The sequence below is a fragment of the Lasioglossum baleicum genome, unplaced genomic scaffold, assembly GCF_051020765.1.
Source record: "Lasioglossum baleicum unplaced genomic scaffold, iyLasBale1 scaffold2545, whole genome shotgun sequence".
Lineage (NCBI taxonomy): Eukaryota > Metazoa > Arthropoda > Insecta > Hymenoptera > Halictidae > Lasioglossum > Lasioglossum baleicum.
The window spans coordinates 1-22912 of NW_027471604.1; the positions used below are offsets into that span (position 1 = coordinate 1).

Consider the following 22912-nt stretch of genomic DNA (forward strand, 5'->3'; position numbering starts at 1 on the left):
CGATCCTCGACCCGGAGAAGGTCCGTGGTCGTTGGCGATCGAACGCCAACCAGGCCAACAGCCCCGCCGTTCTGTCCAGGAAACTCAGCGTTCTGGTCCTCGGCATCGACAGCGTTAGCAGACTAAACTTTATGCGCAGCGCGCCAAACACCGAGAAATACTTGCTACAGACCGGCTGGCTCCGATTCAACGGATACAACAAGATGGGCGACAATACCTTTCCGAACTTGATGGCGATCCTTACCGGATTGAATCAAGCTCAGGCCTATTCCCTCTGCAAACCGACCGTTCCGTACATGTTGGATCGCTGCTCGTTCCTCTGGCGAAACTTTCGCAACGCCGGTTACGCGACCGCTTACGGAGAGGACGAGACTGCCCTTAATACCTTCAATTACTTCAAAGTCGGCTTCGTCGATCCACCTACCGACTATTACCTACGACCGTACATGCTCGCCTGCGAAAAGTTGCTCAAGGTGAAGAAGAGGTAAGCCATCCTACCCCTTTCTCTCTCTCTCTCTATATATATCTCTCTCTCTATATATATCTCTCTCTCTCTATCTCTGTCTCTTTCCCAGATTCGGACTAAAGTACTGCACCGGACCGGAGACCAGTTTCGACAGAATCCTCGATTACGCGAGCGACTTTGCGCGCGCGTTCCTCGGCCAGCCGTACTTTGGCTTCTTCTGGACGATCAGCGTGAGTCACGAGAACGCCAACGGATTATCCTCGATGGACGATCGATTGCTGTACAAGCTGAAACGGCTGGAACGAGAGGGTGTACTGAACGACACGATGATCGTGCTTCTGAGCGATCACGGGATGCGGTGGGGACCTATTCGAAACACGTTTGTCGGCTGGTACGAGGAAAGGCTACCGTTTCTATACTTTTGGTTGCCGGAATGGTTGCGAGTGGAACGACCGCAGGCGTATCGGTCGCTACGGGCGAATCGACATCGACTCACATCGCCGTTCGATCTGTACGAGACGTTGAGAGAGGCGTTGACTCTGTCGGGTGGCTCGGCCGCACCGTCGGCCGGCTGTCCGGGTTGCCGCAGCCTGATCGCCGCTCCGGTGCCACGGGAGAGAGGTTGCGCGGACGTCGGCATCTCCTCTCACTGGTGCGCCTGTACCGCCTTTCAGTCCGCCGATATCCGCGATCCCGTGGTCCAGAGAGGAGCCCAGGTGTTTCTCGAACACGCGGACAAACAGGTGGACGACTATCGGAACAAGAAGGGTAAACGGCTGTGCGCGAAGCTCGGGCTGAAAAAGTTGCATCGAGCGAATCGAGTGGTCGAGTTTGGAAACGCGACCAGCGTCGCTTACTTCTACTTGATTCAGGTCAGCCCCGGTGATGCCAAGTTCGAGGTTACCGTCCGGTATCACGAGAACGGAACGTACACCGTGTCCGATCACGAGGTCAGCAGGATCAACCCTTACGCTTCCACCGCGGACTGTTTGAATCGTGGAATGAAACAATATTGTCACTGTCTCAAGTAACGCTTGCCAATTCCTTCCGAATTATCCGCAAGAACGCGTCACGAGTGCCAAATTTCTGCCCCCCCCCCCCCCTCCCCCTTCTCTTTGTTACGACTCGAAGCAACTTGGCAGAGACCGGCGCACGATCGACAAAGTACGGAAAGTTACGACACACGCGTGGGACGCTCGTGTACATATACGTATGCATATGTTGTATGCATATACACAGACATATAACATATCACACATACACATATCTATTTTACTACGTCTGTTTAAGCGCAATTTACTTACAATACAAATCGGAAAGGGCGACGCGACGCGACGCGACGCGACCAAACGCGAAACGACGCGTCGTGTCCCGTTTTATCGATAACAAAGAAATAAATATGATTTTTCGCATAAAACCGTTTCCGACCAGCGTTCTTTAATCCCCGTTCCTCTATCCGTCCGTTGGTTCCTTCCGCGAATAGACGCCGCGCCTCGATCAGTTGGACAGAGCGTCCAAGTTTAGCCGAGAAACGCGGCCAATTTCGCGTACCGTTCCCTCCTCGCAGATTCCGCGTCGACGAATAGCTCCATGCTCCGGGGTGCCGAACAGCATCACCGTCACCGATTGTTTCCTAGAATGAGCCACCGTCAGACCTCTGCGAGCTAAGAATCCGTCCAAAATCTTGATTCCCTCGTAAAGAGTTTCCACGTCGCAGCTAGAGTATCGTCGATAAGTTAGCCGTTGGTCGTAAGGGGCGAGCGAGACGGGGTCCGAGGCGTGCGAGCTCTCGCGCGATCCTTCGAACTCGCCGTTGCTCAATTTCTCGTAACTACTGATAGATCTCAACACCGATGCTCCTCTCCCGAAATAACCATCGCGCGGACACACGGCAAATTTTCTCACCGATCTTCGAAACGTACTGCACGGAGTCGACGTGGTGGTAGATGCCACGGTAGATTCGCCGCTACCCAGTTGCCATTTTCCTCGTCCGCCAAGCAATTTCACCACCGTGCTTTTCGATCGTTCCGAGCATCCCTCGTCCTCGTCCTCCTCGTCCTCCTCTTTTTCTTCCTCCACCTCTTCCACCTCCTCCACTTCCTCCTCCTCCTCCTCCTCCTCCACCTCCTCCTCTTCATTCTCTTCCGTCGCTTCTTCTTCCTTGTCCGCTTCCCCTGTTATTTCCGTCTCTATCCCTTTCTCCGTATCTCTGCCTCGGTTATCGGTATTACCTAGGAACGGTTGGTCCGCGTCCGCGGAAACGCAACGAATAGCCGGCCAAAGGTGGTCGACGGCTGGGCGTTTGAACGACGAGGACCGGCGTATAGTGGCGCAACCGCAGGCACCCTCGCACGAACATCCGGAGGGCACGAATGCGTCGTTCGATCCGGCGTTATCTCCGACGCGGTCGACGATTGATCGCGTTTCGATTGCCGGTTCCTCGATCGATTCCGCGTTTCGCTCCCCGTCCCCGTCCCCGTCCTCCTCCTCCTCCTCCTCCGCGGCCTCGATCGCGTGGATCGTCGCTCCGGATGGTTGCCCGACGACCCCGGCCGTTTCGTCTGCGTCTCCTCTTCGCTGTCCACGATCCACCTCCGTGTCGGTCGAAGCAGCGCTCGAGGTTTTCCGCTGCGAATCACAGGAGGTGTCGAGTCTTCGAATGGAATTCGAAGCGCTGCGAGTCCGTGGATACGCACCAAAAATCTCGGCATCGATCGAGATCGAGGCCCTTTCTAGATTCTCCTCGGTCATCGAGTCCGGACGGTCGCTACTTCCGGACAGGTACAACGAGAATTGTCCACTGACTCGACGCGATCCGGTCGGCTGTGACGTTCCCTCGTCCTCGTCGTCCCGTACGCCTGAAAATTCGCCGAGCGGTTTTAGCCTGGCGGAATCCTGGAGGGATGGTCGCGCGTCGGGAATACTTACGGGCGCTCGAGAGGATGGTTAAGCCGGATATGTTGAAATGTCGCGACATCGAACCCGGAGGGGTGACGTACGGTGGCGGTGGACTCTCGGGCAGTCGTATAGTCCGCCCCTTGGACTCTTGACTGGTACCGGCGGCGGTGTCGGCGATCGAACAAACGGAGGATCGGCCAGCGTCCAATCTTCCGTCGTGCCGAATGGAATAAACGGAACGCGGTTACGTGGCGGTGAAAGAGCGGAAAGAGTTTTTACTTACGAGCAGCTCTGGCCGGGGGAGCTCCTGCCGCGCGATTCCCGGCCAAAGGATCTCCTCTTTTTCCGAGAGACGATCTCCGAATCGAATCCGAGCTTGATCACTTCGTCGTAGCCGGGCGGTGCCTCGTACATCGGCGGGTCGTCCGACACGGAGATCTCGTCGATTCGCGCTCCGTCTGCAATGTCGAACACTGTCCAAAGTCGCGGTGAGAAACGAACGATCATCGCCGGTCTAGCTACTCTCTGCCGGTACACGACCGATCGTCCGACCGAGTGTTTTTCCCCACGCTCGAATTCGCGCGTGGACCATCCTCCTACCTAAAAGTTCGCTGATGGTTTGCAATCTCGATTGCAATTCCCTTTGCTGCCTCGCTCTCGCTCCCATTCTGTACAGCAGAATGATCAAGGCCGATATCAAAACGATCAAACCGAGGCTGCTCGCGACGAAAACCAGGGTGGCCGTCTTCAAGTCCGGATATCGATCGATCTTTGGAAAGTAATAATTCGCCTTGTTCATGTGCCACTTTCGATCCTGCGGCTCGACTTCCCAATCTGGCAAAAGGTTACTCGTTGTAGAAAAGCGGCCGACGGAAGGATCGCGGGCTGGTGGTCGGTTTACCTCGAAAGCAGGTGGCCGGTTCGTCGCTGTTGTCCCCGCAGTGGTCGAAACCGTCGCAATTCAGTTGACTGGGTATGCATCTATGGTTGCGACAGAGAAAATCCGAGCCCGCGAAGCAATCTGCGAACGAATGTAGCGAGAGGATGAGCGGATGGTGACTGGACGTTTCGAGACTCGTTCGAAACGCTCACCCATGTAGCTGAAGGCCGCGTACGAGATGGCCAGGTGGGAAGACGGGCCGAACGTTCCGCGAAGGCTGACGTGAAAGCCGCTGGTGACCGGGGCGACGTGCTCGCGGTGCCGCGGTGGTTGCAGTTGACTGGCCGGGTGCCTGAGAATCTCCAGCGGCAGCAGGGCCGAGGTGGGTCCTTGCCTCACCACCAGCTCCGTGTTCCCGGCTGTGAAACAGCGCCGAATCAGCTTGGACGTAAACGCGAGAAAAGGAAAGCGGAATTCCTCCGGCTCACCCATGTCCTCGAAGGTGACCACTTTTAGGTACATATGCGTCTTCATGTGTAAAAAACTCTTGGGTGGTCTGATCAACCAGACGCAATCGTAAGTCTTTACCCCTTCGCCGACCATGTCTATCATGGTAATAGCTCCGCCGAGGTTCTCCACGTAGCCGCCGCAGTCGGTTATCGGTTTCACGGACTTGTCCAACGGATGGCCGATGACGAACGAGTAGAACGCCTTGTAGCCCAGACCGGTGCCGCCGTTCGCGTAGAATCGTATGAGCAACGACGGGCCGGAACTCATTATCACCGGCGGCCGAAATCTCGCGCCGCTGCTCACGTCCAACCGTTGCCCGTTCCAATCGTAAAACTGCCAATACGATCATCTATCCGTCCACTCCGACCGCCGAGTCTAGCCTTACCTCCATTATCGAGACAGTGGCCAGCTGGAAATCGCTGAACAGCAGCCTGATGCGACAGGAGGGAGCTTCGGTGGGGCAGGTGACCACGTACTCCAAGCCTAGGTCCCGAGGATACCGAGCCGGGAAGAACGGGGACGCTAGAATCCCACCGCCGGTGTTGTTCAGTCCCTTGGCCGCTTGACCGGTCGCTGTCAACTCGGTTCCCCTCAGGTGCAACCTGTTCCCTGCCGATACCGAAGGTGTTAAAAGTTTGCAAAGCTCGGACGCGCCGCAAGCTTACTCTCGGCCGTGTACTCCAGGGTGAACGCGTGCTTATGCGACTGGCTGTAGAGCAGCGTGATCGAGAGGGTTCTGGTGCTGGACCTGTAGGTGATCGGCGCGTACAGGCCGCAGAACGGAGTGCCGGACACGTCCTCGTACGGCGGCTCCGAGATCCAAACGTAATCGCACCTGCGAAACGAGAAATCGTCAGCTTTGCCAGCGGGTTTCCTCGAAATTCCATCGGTTTCGGTAACCACCTGCACGGGCTGTCCATGGTCACGCTGCCGTCGCCGCAGTGATGCGACAACGAGATGCTTTGGAAGGTGATGATTATGACGCAGGAGGGACAGGTGACCAGCTCGAGGTTGCACTGAGCGTGCGAGCTGTTGCCGGTGTACGCGCGCGAACCGTCTTGCCTCGGCTCGTTCTTCGTCAACGAGACGTTCTTCGCGTACAACATACCCTTCTCGCCTAGCTCCAGGTAGGATCGCCGACCGTTTTGCACCGCGCAGATGTCCTCGTGGCGGCTCGCGTTCCCGTCGCTCCTCCCATCGTCCACCACCACACCGAGATCCAAAAGATCGCTCTCAACGTCAGCATCGCGCTCTATCCCGATAATACCGCGCCGATACCTTGCCCTAGGCGCGCCGCGAGCTAGCCACCCGTCCTCCGGATACCAAGCTCCAAACTTTTTCCACTCCAAACACGCGACAACCGCGCATCTTCTTTCCACCGAAACAAACGTTCTGCCTTTCGAGAAACCCATCGCGATTACCTACGTAATTTCATTAGCCAGCAACGCTGTTACGTACACCTCCTTATTACCGTATAAAGCACTTTTACGGTATCCTTTGCGCTCCCGTCCCCGACCTACCGCTCTTTCTATAATCTCCTTCCGACTTATCCTCCTCCATCTATACCTCCATCTATACCTCCATCTATACCTCCATCTCGATCGATAACCGATCAATCCGTTACATTCGTTGCCGCGATATTCCAATTCTCCCGACTTTCCATCCGACGCCCACGACCACCACCGCGAGCATCAGCGTTACGTTCGAAGCAAATTCCTACGCTACTGTACGCTACTCCCTGATAATCTAAGCGTTCAGTTGGACAGATTTTCACGAACCAGTACGCGCTCCGTTATTCCGAATGGACGCTCGTCTCTCGTACAGCGCGCCAGTCGATACGCCTTCCAGCGTTACTTCGAAAACTCCGCGTCAGATGTCTCTGCCAGAGACAGAGACGTACAGCGAGACAAGTCGGATTGTCGGACACTGTGAAAACAAAACATGAAAGAGGACGTGCCTGGTCCGCAGGATTATTCCGACGACGTGCCTGAACCGCGGAATTATTTCGATAACGTGGCAAATATGGATCTCGCTATCAATCTGGAAAGACAGAAATTTCCATTTTGCATAGTCTGGACCCCTCTACCGATCTTGTCGTGAGCAAAAATAGAAAAATAACCTAAATCGATATCGCGTCGAGATTATTCCTCTTTAGCGATATCTCGTTCTCGTTCATTTCGAAATTACCATCCTTCCTGTCCTCTATTGCGTTCCCCCTTTAACCTCCTTTTCTTCTTAAGGTATTTTTTACCAATCATCGGTCACATGGGTATTGCCACTTCTACCGGTGTCATACGAGACTTTTCCGCTCCGTATCACGTATCCGAGGACGATATGACGTTTGGCAAACCTACGAAATACTGGCAATTGAACTATACCAAAGCGAAAGGAGGCGTCCAGGGATGGGATGCTGCGGTCGCGGAAGCCAGTTCGATCTTTGAAACAAAATTGGTTAGTGCTTAGTAGTCACGTCTTACCACTTTTACCCTCCCTTCCCCCTCGTTAATTGTCGTTTAACGCGCAATTTTTCCCTTCTTCGCAGCACAATATATGTTGCGACAATTGTCATACTCACGTAGCTACGGCGTTAAATCTTATGTCGTACGATAATTCGAATAACTGGAACATGGTAAAACTGGCATTCCTTATGCTCGTGTATGGAAAGTACGTGAGGTAAGAAATCGTTGGATTCGTAAAGGGAAAAACGCAAACGTAACCTATTCTTTTCAGTTTTGCAGGTTTCCTTAAAACTTGGATGCCATTCGTTTTCCTCGTCATTGCCTTTACTTTAGTCTGTATGCTACTGCGGTAAGAGCGAGAGGCATCGATTTGACGAAACTTGCGGGATGCTTTTACATCTTTCCAGTTGCGTTTCGCAAACTATAAACTAGACGCCGCTATCGTTATTGTTTAGCCGGTAATTAAACGATGCACGCACCTATGCGCGCGTGAGAGAGCGTGTATGTATGTATGTATGTATATACGTTGCATCGTGTTATCGCGTATAATATATCGACACGCGGATTGCGACGAAAGAATCGATCGTTTCAGAATGCTTAATATTTATTAAAAACACGCATCGACAATTTAATATTACACGTGTGTTACAAATATACTACTTCCGGAACATACAACATATAAAGTATACTTAAAACTATCGTTACGTGCTATGTCGTACGACAAACATGCGAAATTGCGAGCAAGCGCGCGTATCCTTTGTAACAAATAAATTTGTGCTCAAACGTTACCGAGCGTACGCCAATCCGATCTTTCTTCTTTTCCCTTTCTGCTAGAATTCGCGAGTGGGAAGAGTATTTTCGTAGACTCGACGATTGCGGATAGGGTACAGTGAGAATATCTACGACGGTGTAATTTAATCGCGAACGCGAAACTAGAATCGCACGCGACGGTCGAAACTATCGCCGCCGTGCAGTCTCGCGAACGTTTCCGTGCTCTTACAACTTCGATATGGCAAAGAGAAATCATTCGTCGTTTCTACTATTCATTTCCGTCATAACACCTTCCTCCACGGAGAAACTGTAGTCGTAGTTTTGATTCTCTATTCTCTCTATGAAGGATAAAATCTCGCTAATTCTAAGTTTGTCTATCTCAAAATCGTTGTTCGCATTAATCTCTAAACGTTTGCACAACTTAAACGGAACACCGTTCAAATAATGCGCGTTCTCTGCCTGATTAATGTCCTTGGACGAACTGGGCGGTAAGACTTGCTCGAATTCTCCAACGTACGGGTATATATTACCGCTGGGATACGGCGCTGTGTCGTACGGTTTATTCGTCGGTATCGTTTCGGGCCACTTTTCCACGAACACGATTCCGTCATCTTGTTCCGACGTTTGTTTCTCCTCCGTCGAGTAGGGTGGCGATTGCTTTTGCTGTTTCCTCCTTCCGAAGAACCAAGACATTTTTAACCAAAGCGTGCTGGAATAGCAAAACGGCGATTATTTCGATCCGGCCAGAGAGGTTATCTGCGCGAAAAATAAAAATAACTTTCCAACATAAATCGATCGACGAGCGTGTCATTTTCGACTATAAGCGATAACGAATTCGATACGCGATCCGCTCGATAAGTGTTATCGCGATATTCAACGATTACTCACTTGCAAACCTTGGAAAAAGGGGGTTAGAAACGAAATGACACTAGGGAAGAAAACTGCCGATTAAAAGCTGCACGCAGGCGGTCGACGATCATCGCTCGTAACATCGCAAATCTTCCTTCCCATTCTATAAAACCAATAAATCACGCTACGCAGCGCGAGTAAAGAAATCCCTTGTTTTCTCGATCGATCGAATCGTATCTCAAACGATGCGAAATGATTTAACGCGTACACAGTTTCTTTGGTTAAACGCAACGTTCTTGAAAACAAATCGTTTCCGACATTGTCCGTTAGATGTTAGCACCGTGGTCAGCGAGCTTACGGCGCAAGCGCTGGAATAAGGGCGGGGTGAGGCAGAGTGGAAGAGCGGTGGGGTAGGAAAAGAGCAAAGAAGAGAAGAAGATGGCGAGAGAGAGTGTGAGAGAGAGAGAGAGAGAGAGAACGAGAGTGCGAGTGCGAGAGAGTGGGGAGGGGAGAAAAAGAAAGAGCACCTGCAACGTCATCGCGGTAATCCTTGTCGTCCGAGGTCGTCGAAGATACAGTAGTCGGTAGTTGGCAAGCCTGCAACGGTCCGCTAGGTTGTAGGTTAGAGATATCTCGTTGCTTAGTCGCGTAGGTACACGATCGTGAAATCGTCGAGAGCGACGAAGCGTGGAGCCAGAAACGGTGGAAAGTTGGACGAGTAGTTTATACGGATGGAAGAGCGGTATTACCGCGCATACGAGCCGATCGTAGCAGCTACGCGTCCTTCCACAGAATCCAATTTACGCGTTCCTCGTGTCTCTCGAAACGCATGCGTGCTACCAAGGTAACCAAGTGCATCTGGCAATAATCGGACGAGCCGTTATAGTTGAACAAACCACGTCGAGGTAGCAGTACCATCGCATTGTTTTTATGTTTCTCGTGTGTGTACATGCCATGCATATACGCTCTGTGTAAGGCGTATCGCGAGTGTCTCGCGAGTGACCAGCGTTTCTTCCTTCTACGCGTTCGTGCAGTTTTCCGTTTCTGTGTGGTAAAAGAGAAATTAGACACAGTGCCATCGGGAAATATCGGTTACGTTGGTGTTCCGCAAAGGTGTGGCAGCATTAACAGTAAGTCTCGGTGTTGGTGAATTTGCGCGGTACCGAGCATCGCTCTCCTGTCGGTTACTTGTCCGATGCGTTCCTCTTCTCCGATCTCTCTCTCTCTCTCTCTCCCTCTCTCTCTTTCTCTCTCTCTTCCTATCTTTCTCTTTCCTTCCCGTTCCTTTATCCCGTTTTCCTCCGAAATTATCAATCGCGCGTGTCTCTATATCTTTCTCCTTTTACTCCGCTTCTCCCTGGAATCCTACTCTTTTCTCTATCTCCTCTTGCCTCGCGTCGCACACTCTCACGTACGAATCGCACACGCGTGCGCGCGCTGCTTCACGCATATCCACACACCTCTCTTCTCTTTCTCTCTCGCCTTCTTGCGCGTACATGCGCGCACGCACACACGCACGCACACAGGCGCGTACGCGCCTGTATACGTACATACGCATTCTCCACGAATCTACGCGTCGCATTTTTGCCACGTGTCGGACTATCGAAACGCTGGTGTATAGTTTGGAAATGGAAAGGAATTCTCACGCGCAGTGTGGCAGTGTCATGGGAGATATTATTCGTTTCCATCTCGATCGTTCGAGATAGGAAATACCGGTAAATCCTAGCGACCTTTCGTTTCGAAAGATCAGACCGACTGGAACGACGAGTGCGAGCGAGACTGCTTTCGTGACTTTCGATCTGTTACCGCTACCGCTATCGCCACACTCTTTAACCACCACCGTCACCTACTCCTTCTACTACTACCACTACTACTACTGTATCGCTAGTGATACTACCGCCACTACTACTATCGCTATTGCTACTACTACTATTGCCACCACCACCACCATCACCACCACCACCACCTCCGACACCTCGATTATCGCCACCACCGCTACCACTGCCACTACCACTACCACTACCGCTAGCAGCACCTCCGTTGCCACCAGGATCGTGCATCATCACCAGAACCTCCACCATCTCTACCACCACCACTGCCCCACCGTTACCACCACTGCCACCACGTTCCACCTCTGCCACCGTCCTCGTCGTTACCGTCACGGACACTGACACGGGACTCGTTCGCGCGAGCGGACAAATCCCGTCCAACTACCAATATCGTTCCACTCGCAATCGGAATTTACACGTTCTTTCGACAATGCGAAATTTAATTTCCAAAAACAATACAAATCCTTTTTCTTCCCCCCCCCCTTATTTCCTTCGAACAACGTTGCAACAACGACGTTTCGCGGGATTTTCAGAGGCAAAGAAAGGAAAGATTCGATCGTTTCTTCCGTTTCGCGCGAATGGAAAGTTGCGCGAGACGCGATGCACCATGCGTAACGTTAAAACTCCGTCCGCGTTGATTATCGATATTCTAACCTCGCTAGCTGGCGGATCGATGGATAGACGGTTGGAGGAAGTGGCGCGTGCGCGGAACGAGCGGAAAAATGAAAAGATAAATTTGGAAGTACGTTTTTCGGAAGGAGGAGGATATTACATCGATCGCGTGGGTAACAGATCGGACGGGAAGGAAGCTCGAGGAACGTCGGAGAGGTTGCGGTTTCGTTGGTAAAACGAAGGATCGATGGTGTCCGGCGATCCCCGGGAACTTTGGTTCGTGGAGATTGAACGCGCGACACGCGATACGCGGTTCGTAGGCGATACGCGACACGCGACACGCGACAAGCGACGCACGGTATGGAAATAAATCTAACCGAATGAGAAATTCGGATTTCCCATTGACAGCGGTTGCGTACGATCGCGGCGTGTGTCGCACGGGAAACCGTGCCGGCGGTAGTAAGAAAAGAGAAAGGAAAAGGAAAAAAATTGCTTGTTCGCCGTTGCAGGAAACGCATGTGACCAAGACGGAAGGGAGTTACAACGTTGCAGCGTTGACGGTAGATGCAGGGCTCAGTGAATGTTGGAGGTAACAGAATGTCCAGCGAGCAAGCGCGAGCAAGCGCCATCGCGACCAAAGGTAAGTCCTCCAGCGGATTTTCCCCTTTCGATACCTTTCCAGCCGATTCGGGAAGAGAATTTTGGAGGATACGCGATGGCGAATGCCGATAAAAAGGGTATTCTATCAGCGTGGAAATCACCGCGACAACTTTTTCCTTTTTCCCCGAGCCTCGGTCTTCGATGTCAAGTTCACGGACGATCCAGGCGTTAAATCGATTCGCGAGTTTTTCGTCGCGCCACTCGTCGTCCGTTGCGTCGGCGAGAAAGGCGCGAGAAGAGAAAGGAAAGGAAAGGAAAGGAAAGGAAAGGAAAGGAAAGGGAAGGAAAGAAAGGAAGGAAAGGAGGGACTGGAATATCGAAAGGGAGATTGGAGGAGAGCCGGCGGCTGTGTGTTCTTACGGTTGATCGCGAAATCGCTGGCGCGCTCTCAACGTCAACGCGGAGGTTCATTCATCGTTTGGTATATATTTTCGATCCGTGCCACCCCTTCTCTTCCGCGATCGCACTTGTTGCCATTGAGCGGCGAGACGAGTCGTACGTGCGCATAGATCATCGACGCGACACGATGCGACGCTATGCGACGCGATGCGACGCGATTAGTCCGGGCCAGACCAGGCGGGACACGAATCCGAGCAGTCGATATTTCCGTGAATCGGTATTATTTTAAGGGGAGGGCGACTTGCCCGATCCGTACACGCGCGTGAAAGAGAAAAATATGGCGGGAGGGGGAGGCGCGAGGTCGGGAAGGAAGAGAGTAAAAATAAACGTTTAAACGCAGCGGAGACCTTTCGATCCGAAATAGATGGTAGATCAGCGACCGTGGCTATCTATCCGTTATTCGCGATTCGCGATTCGCGATCGAGGATCTAGGATCCGCGTGGTCGCGGTCGGTCGTGGTCGGTCGTGGTCGGTCGTCTCGCGGCTACAGGCAGAGAAAGGGTGGGGAGACGGCATAACGTTTGTTGCACGGTTTCTCGAGCTTTCTATTTTTAGACAGGCCGATCGAGCATACGGGCATCGTCAAGGCCGCGCGTTGCGAAACGATTATCGGTGGCGGCACATGTTGCTACCAACCGAACCAAATCGACCCAACCCGAGCCGAGCCGAGCTCTCTCTCTCTCTCTCTCTCTCTCTATCCCTTGCTCTCTCGTTCGATCGGACGCGATCGGACGCGATCGAATCCGACTGGATGGAAGATTTATCGGATGGATGGCGTACCATTGGTTTTCTTGCACGCGCGAGCGGATTGCTGGATGGCCGCTGGTGGAAGTTGGGGAAGCGGAGGTTGGCCGGTAGAGGATCGCGGCACGTATGCTATGCAGCGGCTTCTCATATGCGACCAATTTTGCCTGTGGATCTGGCCGACGGAGAGGATAAAAGGAGGAAGATTCCGAGGCATTTCAGGGTCATTATTTTTCGCTCGTCATGCTCGCAAGACGCGGTCCACATTAGGAACTCTACCACGTCCTTGGCCATTTGCGACTCGGTCGCCGGTGTGTCGTCGTCGTACTCGAGCATGCCGTCGTAAAACATCTGTAAAAGCGCGGGAAAAGGGTAAAGCTAGTAGGAGGAGGAGAGGGCGGTATCGGAGCGGGTGACGTACTCGCGGCATCGTCGTGAATCCCCCGGTGAAGTAGACGTTGAAGTACTGGTCCTCCGGCTTGGCTATACCCGCGGGTGGATCCCTCCAGCCGGTTAGCAGGGAAAACAAGTAGTCCAAACCACGGTTCCGCGTTAGCACGACGTAGCTGAGATCCGGTGGGTAGGCGCCAAAGTTGGCCGCTCGAGCGGCCTGTTCGTTCGGGTAAGGGGACGGGACGAAATCGGACAACGTTCCCGGTCTGGTGTAATAGTTTCCCTTGTCGTCCGGACCATCCTCCACCTGATCCAAACCGAATATCCACCGGGACGTATAGAGTGCACGAGGAGGAGGATGTTAATTCTAACGGTATAGAAACCTCGAACTCGCCGGCGATCCGTTTAACCTCTTGGACGGTGTGGGTTACGTCGACCAGATGAAAGAAACGAACGAATTGCAGGCTGTGACACGTGTGACAGACGGTCCGATAGACCAGCCATCCTCTTCTCAGGGCGGCGTGATCGAACGACTTGAACATGCCGTTGAACGCCCAGGGGTACCTCGGCAACGAAATTTCCGCTCCGGAGAACGCGTTGACCGAGGACCGGTGGAGGAAATAGAGGACCGTGCCGCAGCTTCCTATCGTCCCTGCGACGATTCCGAACCACGCTTTTCTTCCCCTTTTTCCCTTTCCGCCGGCGATGCTGCCGCGGCAGCAATCCTCCTCGCCGGCGAACCAACGGGATTTACGACAACGCGACCACACGGCTCGATTCGCTCTACCGATTATCGCCATCATTTTCTCATCGACTACTCGCTTCGCTCTCGTCGCATCGAATAAACAACCTGCTGTCTCTCCGTTCGTCGCTCGATCGTTTCGCTCTCCGTTCCTCGTGGTCTCCTTCTCTTACCGGACGATCGATTGCTCCCTTCCGTTCCCTTCCGTTCCCTTGCGTTCCCTTCGCCCCGACGAATAACGTCGAAACGTCGGTCGGTTGGTTCGCGAGCGTAGCTTGTTTCGCGGTTACGTAACACGCGAGCCGCGTTACACAACCTTTTACAATAAAGGCGTCGAGTGTATTTCCGCGACGTTATAAATAAACTACTCGGTTATGCTTGGCATTATGCATGCGCGCATATTGGCGAGCTTGCCTCGAATCGGAGGTACGCGCACACCCTCCGGCAGCTGTCCGGCAGCTCCATTCCCCCGTTTCCATTTCGCCATTTCGATCTCTCGGTATCATCGCGGCCGGAGAAAAGGGCGGCCGAGGTGAAAGATGCAAGGGCTGCGCGCGGGCACGACGAAGAAACGATAACGTTGCGGATGCGATAATCGCCGTGTGTTCACCGAGTCGGTCTAATAATAGGTACCTACGTATCGATCCGTCACCGCGACCAACCATTATTCTCCTTCGTATCGCCGAGGCGAAACGCGAGTCGTTAGCGAAAGAGATTCGTTTGTCCGACGTGGCTAGCTAGCTACTAGCTAGGTATATAGACACCGAACGGCACCGTTCTTATCGAATAGCGTATCGAACGTTGCTATTTATACGCGGTGGTTGTTGCTTCTTCGGCGCGTCGCTCGGATTAAACCGACCGCTAATCGATGCGCTTTCCATGCGCTTTCCATGCGATCCTCCTCTCGGCCGTAATCCTCGTTACCGCGGTGTCGCGACGCGTCTAACCACCGTCCTTCTAAACACAGGTGTTCCCTTTTATTCGATTAGCCCGGAAAGCAGCCGGGTAAAAGCTAGGAGGCGCGCGTTCGTCCAGTTTCGATCTCTCGCGGTTGGAACGAGGTCGCGCCGTCGAAGGCGGTCGCGGAGTTGCGCGCGGCCGCAGGATCGGGTTTGTCGCGTTGAAATCGATCGTATTCGATCGAACCTCGTCCACACGGTCCGCCTACATCCGCTCGGCTCGAGCACGCACCGAAAGTTGCCGCGACGACAATGCCAGCAACGTTGATCGCCGCAGCAGCAGCGGCCGACAACGGGCACGAGAACACGCCACCGACGCGGACCGAGGCAACGACGAATGGCCACGCGCGTAAAATCGTCTCTCGAGTTTATTTTCATCGGCTCCATTTATTTTTGCTCCGGTTCCCGTCTACCGAGGGTGTTTCTCGATAACGCGTAGGGAGGATAACGCGAATCCTGGATACGCGCCGCGTCGGATTCACCGGTGGCGAGGAAAGCGCGGCGAACCTCGGAAAGGATGGGAAAGGAAGGGAAAGGAAGGAAGGAAGGAAGGAAGGAAGGAAAGGTCGCTTTCACTACGCGGCGGGTACCGCGCGAGAAGGAACGCAAAAGACCACGATGATCCATATATTTAGGATCTATTCAAAGCCGGGCTTTGGTAGTTTGCCAAATCTATTTTTCCGAGCGAAGGCGGGATCGCTTATTGTGCCCGTGCTAATTCCGTCGCGTCGTAACGCTCTCCATTCCGGAGGTGTGGGTGGTGCCGTGCTTGCCCGCTACTCGCCACGCGAGTATTCCAGTTTTCCATCCTTTCCCTTTCCACTTCCTATTTTCTCCACCCTCCCATCGATTTCCCTGCCCCGCGTTCGCGGGGGTGCTGTCACGGTTATCGCGCTCGCGCTCCAGCTCCATCCGTTCTCATCCCATTCTTCTCTCCGCGCCGCTCTGCGCCGCTCTGCATCGCTCTGCGCCGCGCCATTTCGATCCGCGATACAATCGATCGCGCAGAATTCACGGTGAAGAGCGGTTTCATCGGTCGGATAGCGTGACGACGGAAACGACCGCCGATCGATCGCCACGGTTATTTCTATTTTTATCGCAACGGCTCGTTGCTACGCGAACGGAGGTTACCGCTTCTCCCACGGTTTCGACTACCGCGAGAGATTCTCTCTCTCTCTCTCTCTCTTGGCCGAATCGGGTGGAAGACGGTATCGGTCACCACCGCGATCGCTCTCGTCAACCGTTCTCGGAAAATTCGCTTCCTCCGTCCCTGCGGGTTTGCGGTGCCGGTGTACGAGAGAGAGAGAGAGAGAGAGAGAGAGAGAGAGAGAGAGAGAGAGAGAGAGAGAGAGAGAGAGAGAGGGTGTATTTCCTGGCTATGGCCGCGTAGGAGGCGGCAAAGTTCGTGCACGCGTAAACCTCGTGGAAGGTAGAGCACCGAGTTGCAGAAATCGAGAGGGGGGTAGTAAACATAACCCAGATTCGCGAACGGTGGCATCTGTCCGAAAGGAAGCGTTCAACAGGGATAGAACCAATAACCTAGCTTAATAACGCGTTGTAAAAGTAAACGTTGATCCGTGCAAAGGTCATCCTCCATCTATTTATACGTCACTCGTGTCTTTCCCCTCTTTTTCTAGCCTCCCGATATCTTGGTTACTCGTTTCGCGCCTGCTTATCCCGTCGTCTTCCCATTCCATCCGACGCACCGGCGACTAACCTAAAAACGTATTTTCCGCTTTCCTTTTCCCTTTATCCTTTCCTCTCTATCGAGTCGGTAAAGCATCGTCACGGAATCTCGGGGTGGCGCGACTTCTTCTCGCGTTTGCTATAGGTTCGCCGATCGTTGGAAATTGCTCGCGTCTGCCGTTACGCGCGGTCCGATCAACCGAGATATCGGACAGCTGGTATAGGCTCTGCCTTTCCACTTTTCCGTACAGTTCTCGCGAGATTCATCCCGGACCCCGTTGCTCGTACTCTCTCTCTCTCTCTGTAGAGTGGCACGAAAACACGAACCTCGGACGCACGGTGAATATTAATGCGTGTTTTTGCACGTGTAGACGTTTATTTTTGCTCGTATTTTTAGCAGCTGGTATTTTCGAACGGGACCGCCACTATTTTTGTCCTAGCACCACCGCCATACGGCGTATTACCGTCGAGAGAGACGACCACCTACGAAGCAAATTTTTTCCCTCTCTTGCTCTTCTACGCCTCGCCTCGCGAACGCGTTCGTTCCGCGCCGATGCGGCACCCCGCGCGAGCTGTTCCCAAAGCTATTCGGACAGCAGCTCCCGCTCGAAAATTCCAAGCGCCGCGATAGCACCGGATAACGCAGGACTAGAGGATGCTGCGAGTCTTGGGACGTTCCGAACGTTCGTATCGATTCGGCTATTTCGAGCGGAAGGTAGTTTACGGTATAATTGCGCCAACGCATAATTAAACGGAGTTACGTGATCGGCTACGCAAATAAACGTCCGAATGCGAAGGGGAATGCGAGCGTAACGGCGATGTTGTTACAGCGAATCGAATCGCTCTAGGATTCGACCGATCCTCCGGGTCCGCGCGTCTACCTGTCGCCGCGACAGGTTTCTCCGAATTTTCCCACCGCCACGACCGATCGGTGGTTAGCGGACGTTGCACGCCCGACCAATCCCGTTCTCCTTCCAGTCTACCCGACCAGTGCTATTTCGAAGGGGTGAAAGGGCCGTAGCTAGGTAAGCAGCTAAAAATAACGCCGGTACATCATATCGAGCGGTCGTCTATAAATAGTCGGAAGTGACGAGAGACCCTGGATGGATTGGAATCACGAGCGGCGCTACCCAGCACGCGCCATCTTTTAGAAAAATTCAAAACACCGCCACTCCTGGCTATTGCTCCCCTTTCCCTTCCTACCCTCTTCTCTCTCCTTCCCTTCCTTCCTTCCTTCCTTCCTTCCTTCCTTCCTTCCTTCCTTCCTTCCTTCCTTCCTTCCTTCCTTCCTTCCTTCTTTCCTTCCTTCCTTGGGTCGCTTCTTTCTCTCGCGAAGCCTCTGCGCGCTCCGACTCGATCGATCGTAATTAACGACTGGACGTTCATTGAGAACGTTGATGCCGCGTACGCGTCTCCACGGCTGCTATCGAACCGATCTCTCTAGGCCTAGTAGAGCGGCCCAGAGCGTTTATTCGGCGAATGGAGAACGCGTATCACGCGGCAGTGCGGACATTCTCGCGTAACTAGCACTGTTTCGTTACCGGGGTTCCCTCCTCGGTCGATCGATACGATCGAGCTTCAGGGTGGAGAGCGGACCGACCACCGAGAGAGAACCGAGCGAAGAAGGGGTGACCTTGTCTCCTATTTTCGGAAGGTAGCTTTCTCGCCACTTACCATCCCGCGCGGGCTTTATTCCGAAGGAACGGCAATCGAAGATAGACGGAGAGACGGGAGGGAAGAAGAAGGCCAGCCGAGAAAAAGCCGTGGTTATCGATCGAATCGAAAGCAGCGTCTTCGCTGAAAACACCACCGATCGCCACGTTCCTACCGATCCTACCTGTCTTACCGAACCGTACCGATAAATTGCCGCATCGATTTCTATTTCCGCGTTCGATCGAAAACCCGCTGTCTAGCAGCCAGCCAGCTCTCTCGCGCTCTCCGGCATACGCTTACTTGCATCGAACGAGTATGCGAAAGGGACGCGGCGTCGGACAAAGAAATATCGAATTCTCCCTGGTTCTCGGTCATTCTCGGTCATCGTTGTTCTTTATCGCGTCTTTCTTTCTCTTTTTCCGTTTTCTTCTCCTTTTCCTCGATTCGTCGTTCGCCGCGGCGTCTGGACGGCGGAAGGAGGCGCGAGGCGTGGAAAACGGGAGAAATAGGGCAAAGGAGGACAAGAGAGCGAGTCTAGTGGCGACGACGCGACGCGGCGCGGCGAAAACAGCCGAGCGGGAGACACAGACGAGTCCAAGTTGTCGGTGGTGGTCGGTTCTGGAGCAAAGCTGAAACGTGGAAAGGACGGAGAAAGACGGCGAACGTCGCGCCGGAGGGGAGAAAATAGTAATGTGGCAGTGGAGAACGGAGCAGCGAGAAGGCGATGGCGACCGAGGCTATAGAGGAGGAGAAGGAGAAAAGGAAGAGGAGAGGTGGAGGAAGTTTTAGAATTACGTCGGGGAGGGTGGGCGCGCTGGCGCGAGAAACAGAAATGTGCTCGGAACGCAACAATACCGGGTATCTATAAATAGGGAAGATTGGCGAGCCTCGCGAGGCACGGCGCTGTGATCGTGCGCGCACGGTGCTCCGGCAGCTCGGAGAATGAGAGAGAATCGCGAAAGAAACGGTAGCGCGCATCGCGCGCGCAGTTCTCTTTCGTTATCCGTCAGGTCCGCGCGTCCAAGCCGATTCCAACTTTTGCCTTTACCTCTCGTTCTTCGTTCGTCGCCGTCGCCGTCGCCGTCGCTTTTTCCACTCTCGATGGCTCGTCGTCTTCCATGAAACGTAAGCCGTTCTTCTTCGCGCTTACCGCGTTTACTCGCGTTTTCCAGCACGGTTCCAGCCGATTCGCCTCGTTTAACACTCGTCGGATGGGTATCGTGCTCGAGATAGCCTAGTGTGTTATTTCTTGTGTTCGGTTGGTGCGCACAGTGTGGTAACAGTGCGGCGATATGGTGCAGGATGGTGACTAAACCGCGTTTCGAGTTTTCTCGTTGGGTGCTCGGACGAGGATAGACAGACACCACCGTCCGAACTAGCCACGGTAAACGCGCTCCGAAGGAAGCGCGTAATCTCGCCTATTCGCGCATACGCCTTTCCCTTCTTTTCCCCTCTTCTACTCTCTTTCTCCTCGCGTTTCCTTCTCCGTTCCTTTCTCTTCCTACTACTTTCCCGCAAGACTAACAACCGTAAACTCTTCCTTTGTTTTTACCGTTTAACGAGCTAATTCCGCCAGTCGTATTATTCGCGTTTATCTCGCCTCGTTTAATCCGGTTGACGAAAGGGTCGTCTATCGTATAGGTCTCTATCGTATTTGCAAATCAACCGGACACCTGTTGTGCACCGATGTAACATCGCGACTAGCATCGTTCGTGTAACTCGCAGGTATACAAAGCGACCGGTCCGCATCCGTACTTTCCTCTCCTCTCCTCTCCTTTCCTCCCTATTCCTTCCTTTCGTTCGACCGTTGCGCGCCGCGAGCTAAACGGAAAGAAATAAGAAAGAAGTTGTCGCTACTCGAAACGTTAGCCTTTCGCGCGGTAGTTTCGATAGTCGCCGATTATCGGGTGCCGCGCGGTAACTTAACAGCGACGAAAGAAGAAGAGAAAGAAAGGACCTTTGGAATTCGCGGACGATTTGAAGGGTAATTCGCGATTAAGAACGGAGGAACGAACCGTTTGGCGAATCGTTGGCGTTTCCTATATTCGCCGAGAGCTCGTGTCAGCACGCGTGTGCGCGCGATTACGATTCGTCGTTTTGTCGCGTAAACTGACATTTGCGGCAGATCGCTGTAACGGCGCATGCGCGTGCCGCGAATGTCGCGTCCAAACCTCTTTTCGGCTATGACTCGATACGCGTTTAAATTTTCCCGCGCTACCAGTCGAAACGGTTCATACGCGTTAATACCTCTTTCAACGACGAAAGAATCGAGTGACCGCGATTCGCGAATCCGTCGCGACAAAGAACAGAAACTGAAACACGGTTGACGTCACTGGAGTCATTCCCGCCACTTAGACCAAGTCACGAGTTCAATTTAGAACGCGAACGGTCAAGTACCGTACAGTCCGACTGCCCGTCTCGTTCTCTAACCTCTGAAAACTCGTCGCGATCTTTCCTTTTCCGCTGTCTCCTCCTCTCCTCCTTCTTCTTCTTTTTCTTTTCTTCGTTCGGAAAGAAAGAGAGGGAAAAGCTTTTCGTCGGATTCGGTAATCGGGTAGCAAAGGAAGAAACGATCGTAAAGGATGAGCCATTATCGCCGAGTGTTAGGAAAATTGAAAGATGGAGATAACGCGGTGAAGATAGCGTTGCTGGATATCGGTTGGAGTAGACGGGGTCATTGGTCTTCCTTCCTCTTGGTTGCTCGTGACTCGAGGAAGTACGCGCGAGATGTACACGCCCACGCGGTCAAACCACCGCGATCGCCTCCTCCCGTATCCGCTCTTTCCCCGACTCAAAACCGTTCTTCCTCCTCCCGTCCTATTCTCTCGCCTCTCTCAAAAATCTCTCTCTCTCTCTCTCTCTCTCTCTCTCTCTCTCTCTCTCTCTCTCTCTCTCACGCGTTTATCCGTCGCGGTTCGCGGGAAAACCGGAGACAGGGATTTGGCCGGAGCGGATGGGATGGGAAAGGTCGGGTAGTAGAAAGCTATCGTCGTTCCGATACGCGTCCGAGGGAAGAATTAGGTACGTACTACGGAATGTCGGACATGTTGGAAGGAAAAGTAAGACGGGCCAGACGGAACTCGAATGACGATTGAAAGGAGAGCGAAGAGAGGAAGAGAGAAAATTGCATGTGTGCGTGCGCGCGATGGGGCGAGAGGAAGAGGAGAAGGAGGAGACGCGTGTACAGTCGCGTTTAGTAGGTGCGTATATAAATGTCATGCTATATATAGCGAACGTTGGTCTAATCTTAGCTAGTCGGCCACCGGCCAGGAACACGAGTTAAAACTTAGTTTGATTCTCTTTGCTCGTCCTCCGTCCCGCGTTCGCGCCGATCGTCCTTCCATCGCCCGACCACGCACTCCAGTTTCCGCTCCAGCTCTACTTTTCTCCCACGCGCCTTCTTCCCTCTTCCCTTTCTTTCTTCTCACCTCGTCGCCTACCTCGTTGCCTACCACCTCGTCGCCCTACCGTCCGTTACCGGAATCCCTCGCACAGGCGAAAGAGAGGAAAGCGCGTTGGCTAGTTTGCGCCAACGACCCACCACTGGTTTCGCTGAACGGACGCGCGCGCGCGCCGCGCGCCAGCGCGCTCACCTTTTCCTCTTTTTACATCTCGGCTACTACTCGCCTGACCTACACACCGACATTCGTTCGCTAATAATAACGGTACGCCGCGACCAGGCGCCGATACCCCGCGATTCTCTTTCCATTCCATTCCCCGTTCCTTTCCAATTCCTTTCCAATCCAATCGCCTCCAACCTCCTCTCCCATTCCTTCTTTCCTTCGCCGCGTTTCCGACGCTCAGCGGGCAGGCTACGAACAAGCAGCAAAGAGAGAGAGAGAGAGAGAGAGAGGGAGGAGGAGGGATGGGGAGAGAGGCGGTAAATTCGCGGAATCGACGCGTTCCGTTGGAAGAAAGGATCGCGATCGCGCGCGGCTACCTTTCGTCCAGGCTAACAGAAGCAGGAAGAAAAAGAGAGGAACGGCAAAGCGAGTCTGTCGAGAAACGGCCCTCCTCCGCGATTAACCTTGGACTGGACTCGGAGGAATGCAGCGTACAGTGACCTCTGCTCGCCCGCTAACTCGACGCGAGCGTCGACTCGTTTCCACTCGCGCTCATCTTCCTCTCCCTCCCCTCACCGTCCCCCACCCTTCTTTTCACCCTTTCTCGCCCCCTTCTAGCCCCCTTCTAGCCCCCTTCTTTTAGCGCCCCTTTCTCGCCCCGTTCGAGTAGTTCCGTTCATCGTTGCCTCTTTCCGTTTGTTTCAGAAGACGTGGGTTACAGAAGCGTTGAGATCGCGTCCGCGTTTACTCATCTGCCGCAGAAGGTAAGTTCTTCCCCCCTGGTTTCGCCTCGGCTTCGGATTCCTTCCTTCCTTCCTTCCTTCCTTTCTTCCTGCTTG

At 53.5% G+C, this 22912-nt stretch overlaps 4 protein-coding genes and 1 pseudogene across 4 annotated transcripts; 2 read left to right on the plus strand and 3 right to left on the minus strand.

Moving 5' to 3' along the window:
* Positions 1-5: 5 nt before the first annotated feature.
* LOC143221500 (uncharacterized) lies at positions 6-1497 on the plus strand (the record flags this gene model as incomplete). The annotated part of the gene is made up of 2 exons (XM_076446934.1): positions 6-484; positions 576-1497. Coding segments are annotated over 2 exons (1401 nt in total), but the record flags the coding sequence as incomplete, so codon positions are not given.
* Positions 1498-1963: 466 nt separating this feature from the next.
* Positions 1964-6000, minus strand: LOC143221501 (uncharacterized). Its single transcript, XM_076446935.1, is given in 11 exon segments — positions 1964-3324; positions 3395-3573; positions 3648-3837; positions 3965-4198; positions 4266-4385; positions 4457-4663; positions 4733-5087; positions 5140-5363; positions 5420-5589; positions 5658-5949; positions 5952-6000. Coding segments are annotated over 11 exon segments (3381 nt in total).
* Positions 6001-6695: 695 nt separating this feature from the next.
* LOC143221502 (transmembrane protein 222-like) lies at positions 6696-7566 on the plus strand. The gene is made up of 4 exons (XM_076446936.1): positions 6696-6850; positions 6995-7205; positions 7297-7427; positions 7485-7566. The coding sequence occupies exons 1-4, from the start codon at positions 6696-6698 to the stop codon at positions 7564-7566; spliced, it is 579 nt and encodes a 192-aa protein (XP_076303051.1).
* A 670-nt stretch (positions 7567-8236) lies between these two features.
* Positions 8237-8677, minus strand: LOC143221504 (uncharacterized). The gene has a single exon (XM_076446937.1). It carries the CDS (start codon positions 8675-8677, stop codon positions 8237-8239), a length of 441 nt encoding a protein of 146 aa, XP_076303052.1.
* Positions 8678-13224: 4547 nt separating this feature from the next.
* LOC143221503 (uncharacterized) lies at positions 13225-14273 on the minus strand (annotated as a pseudogene).
* Positions 14274-22912: the final 8639 nt, after the last annotated feature.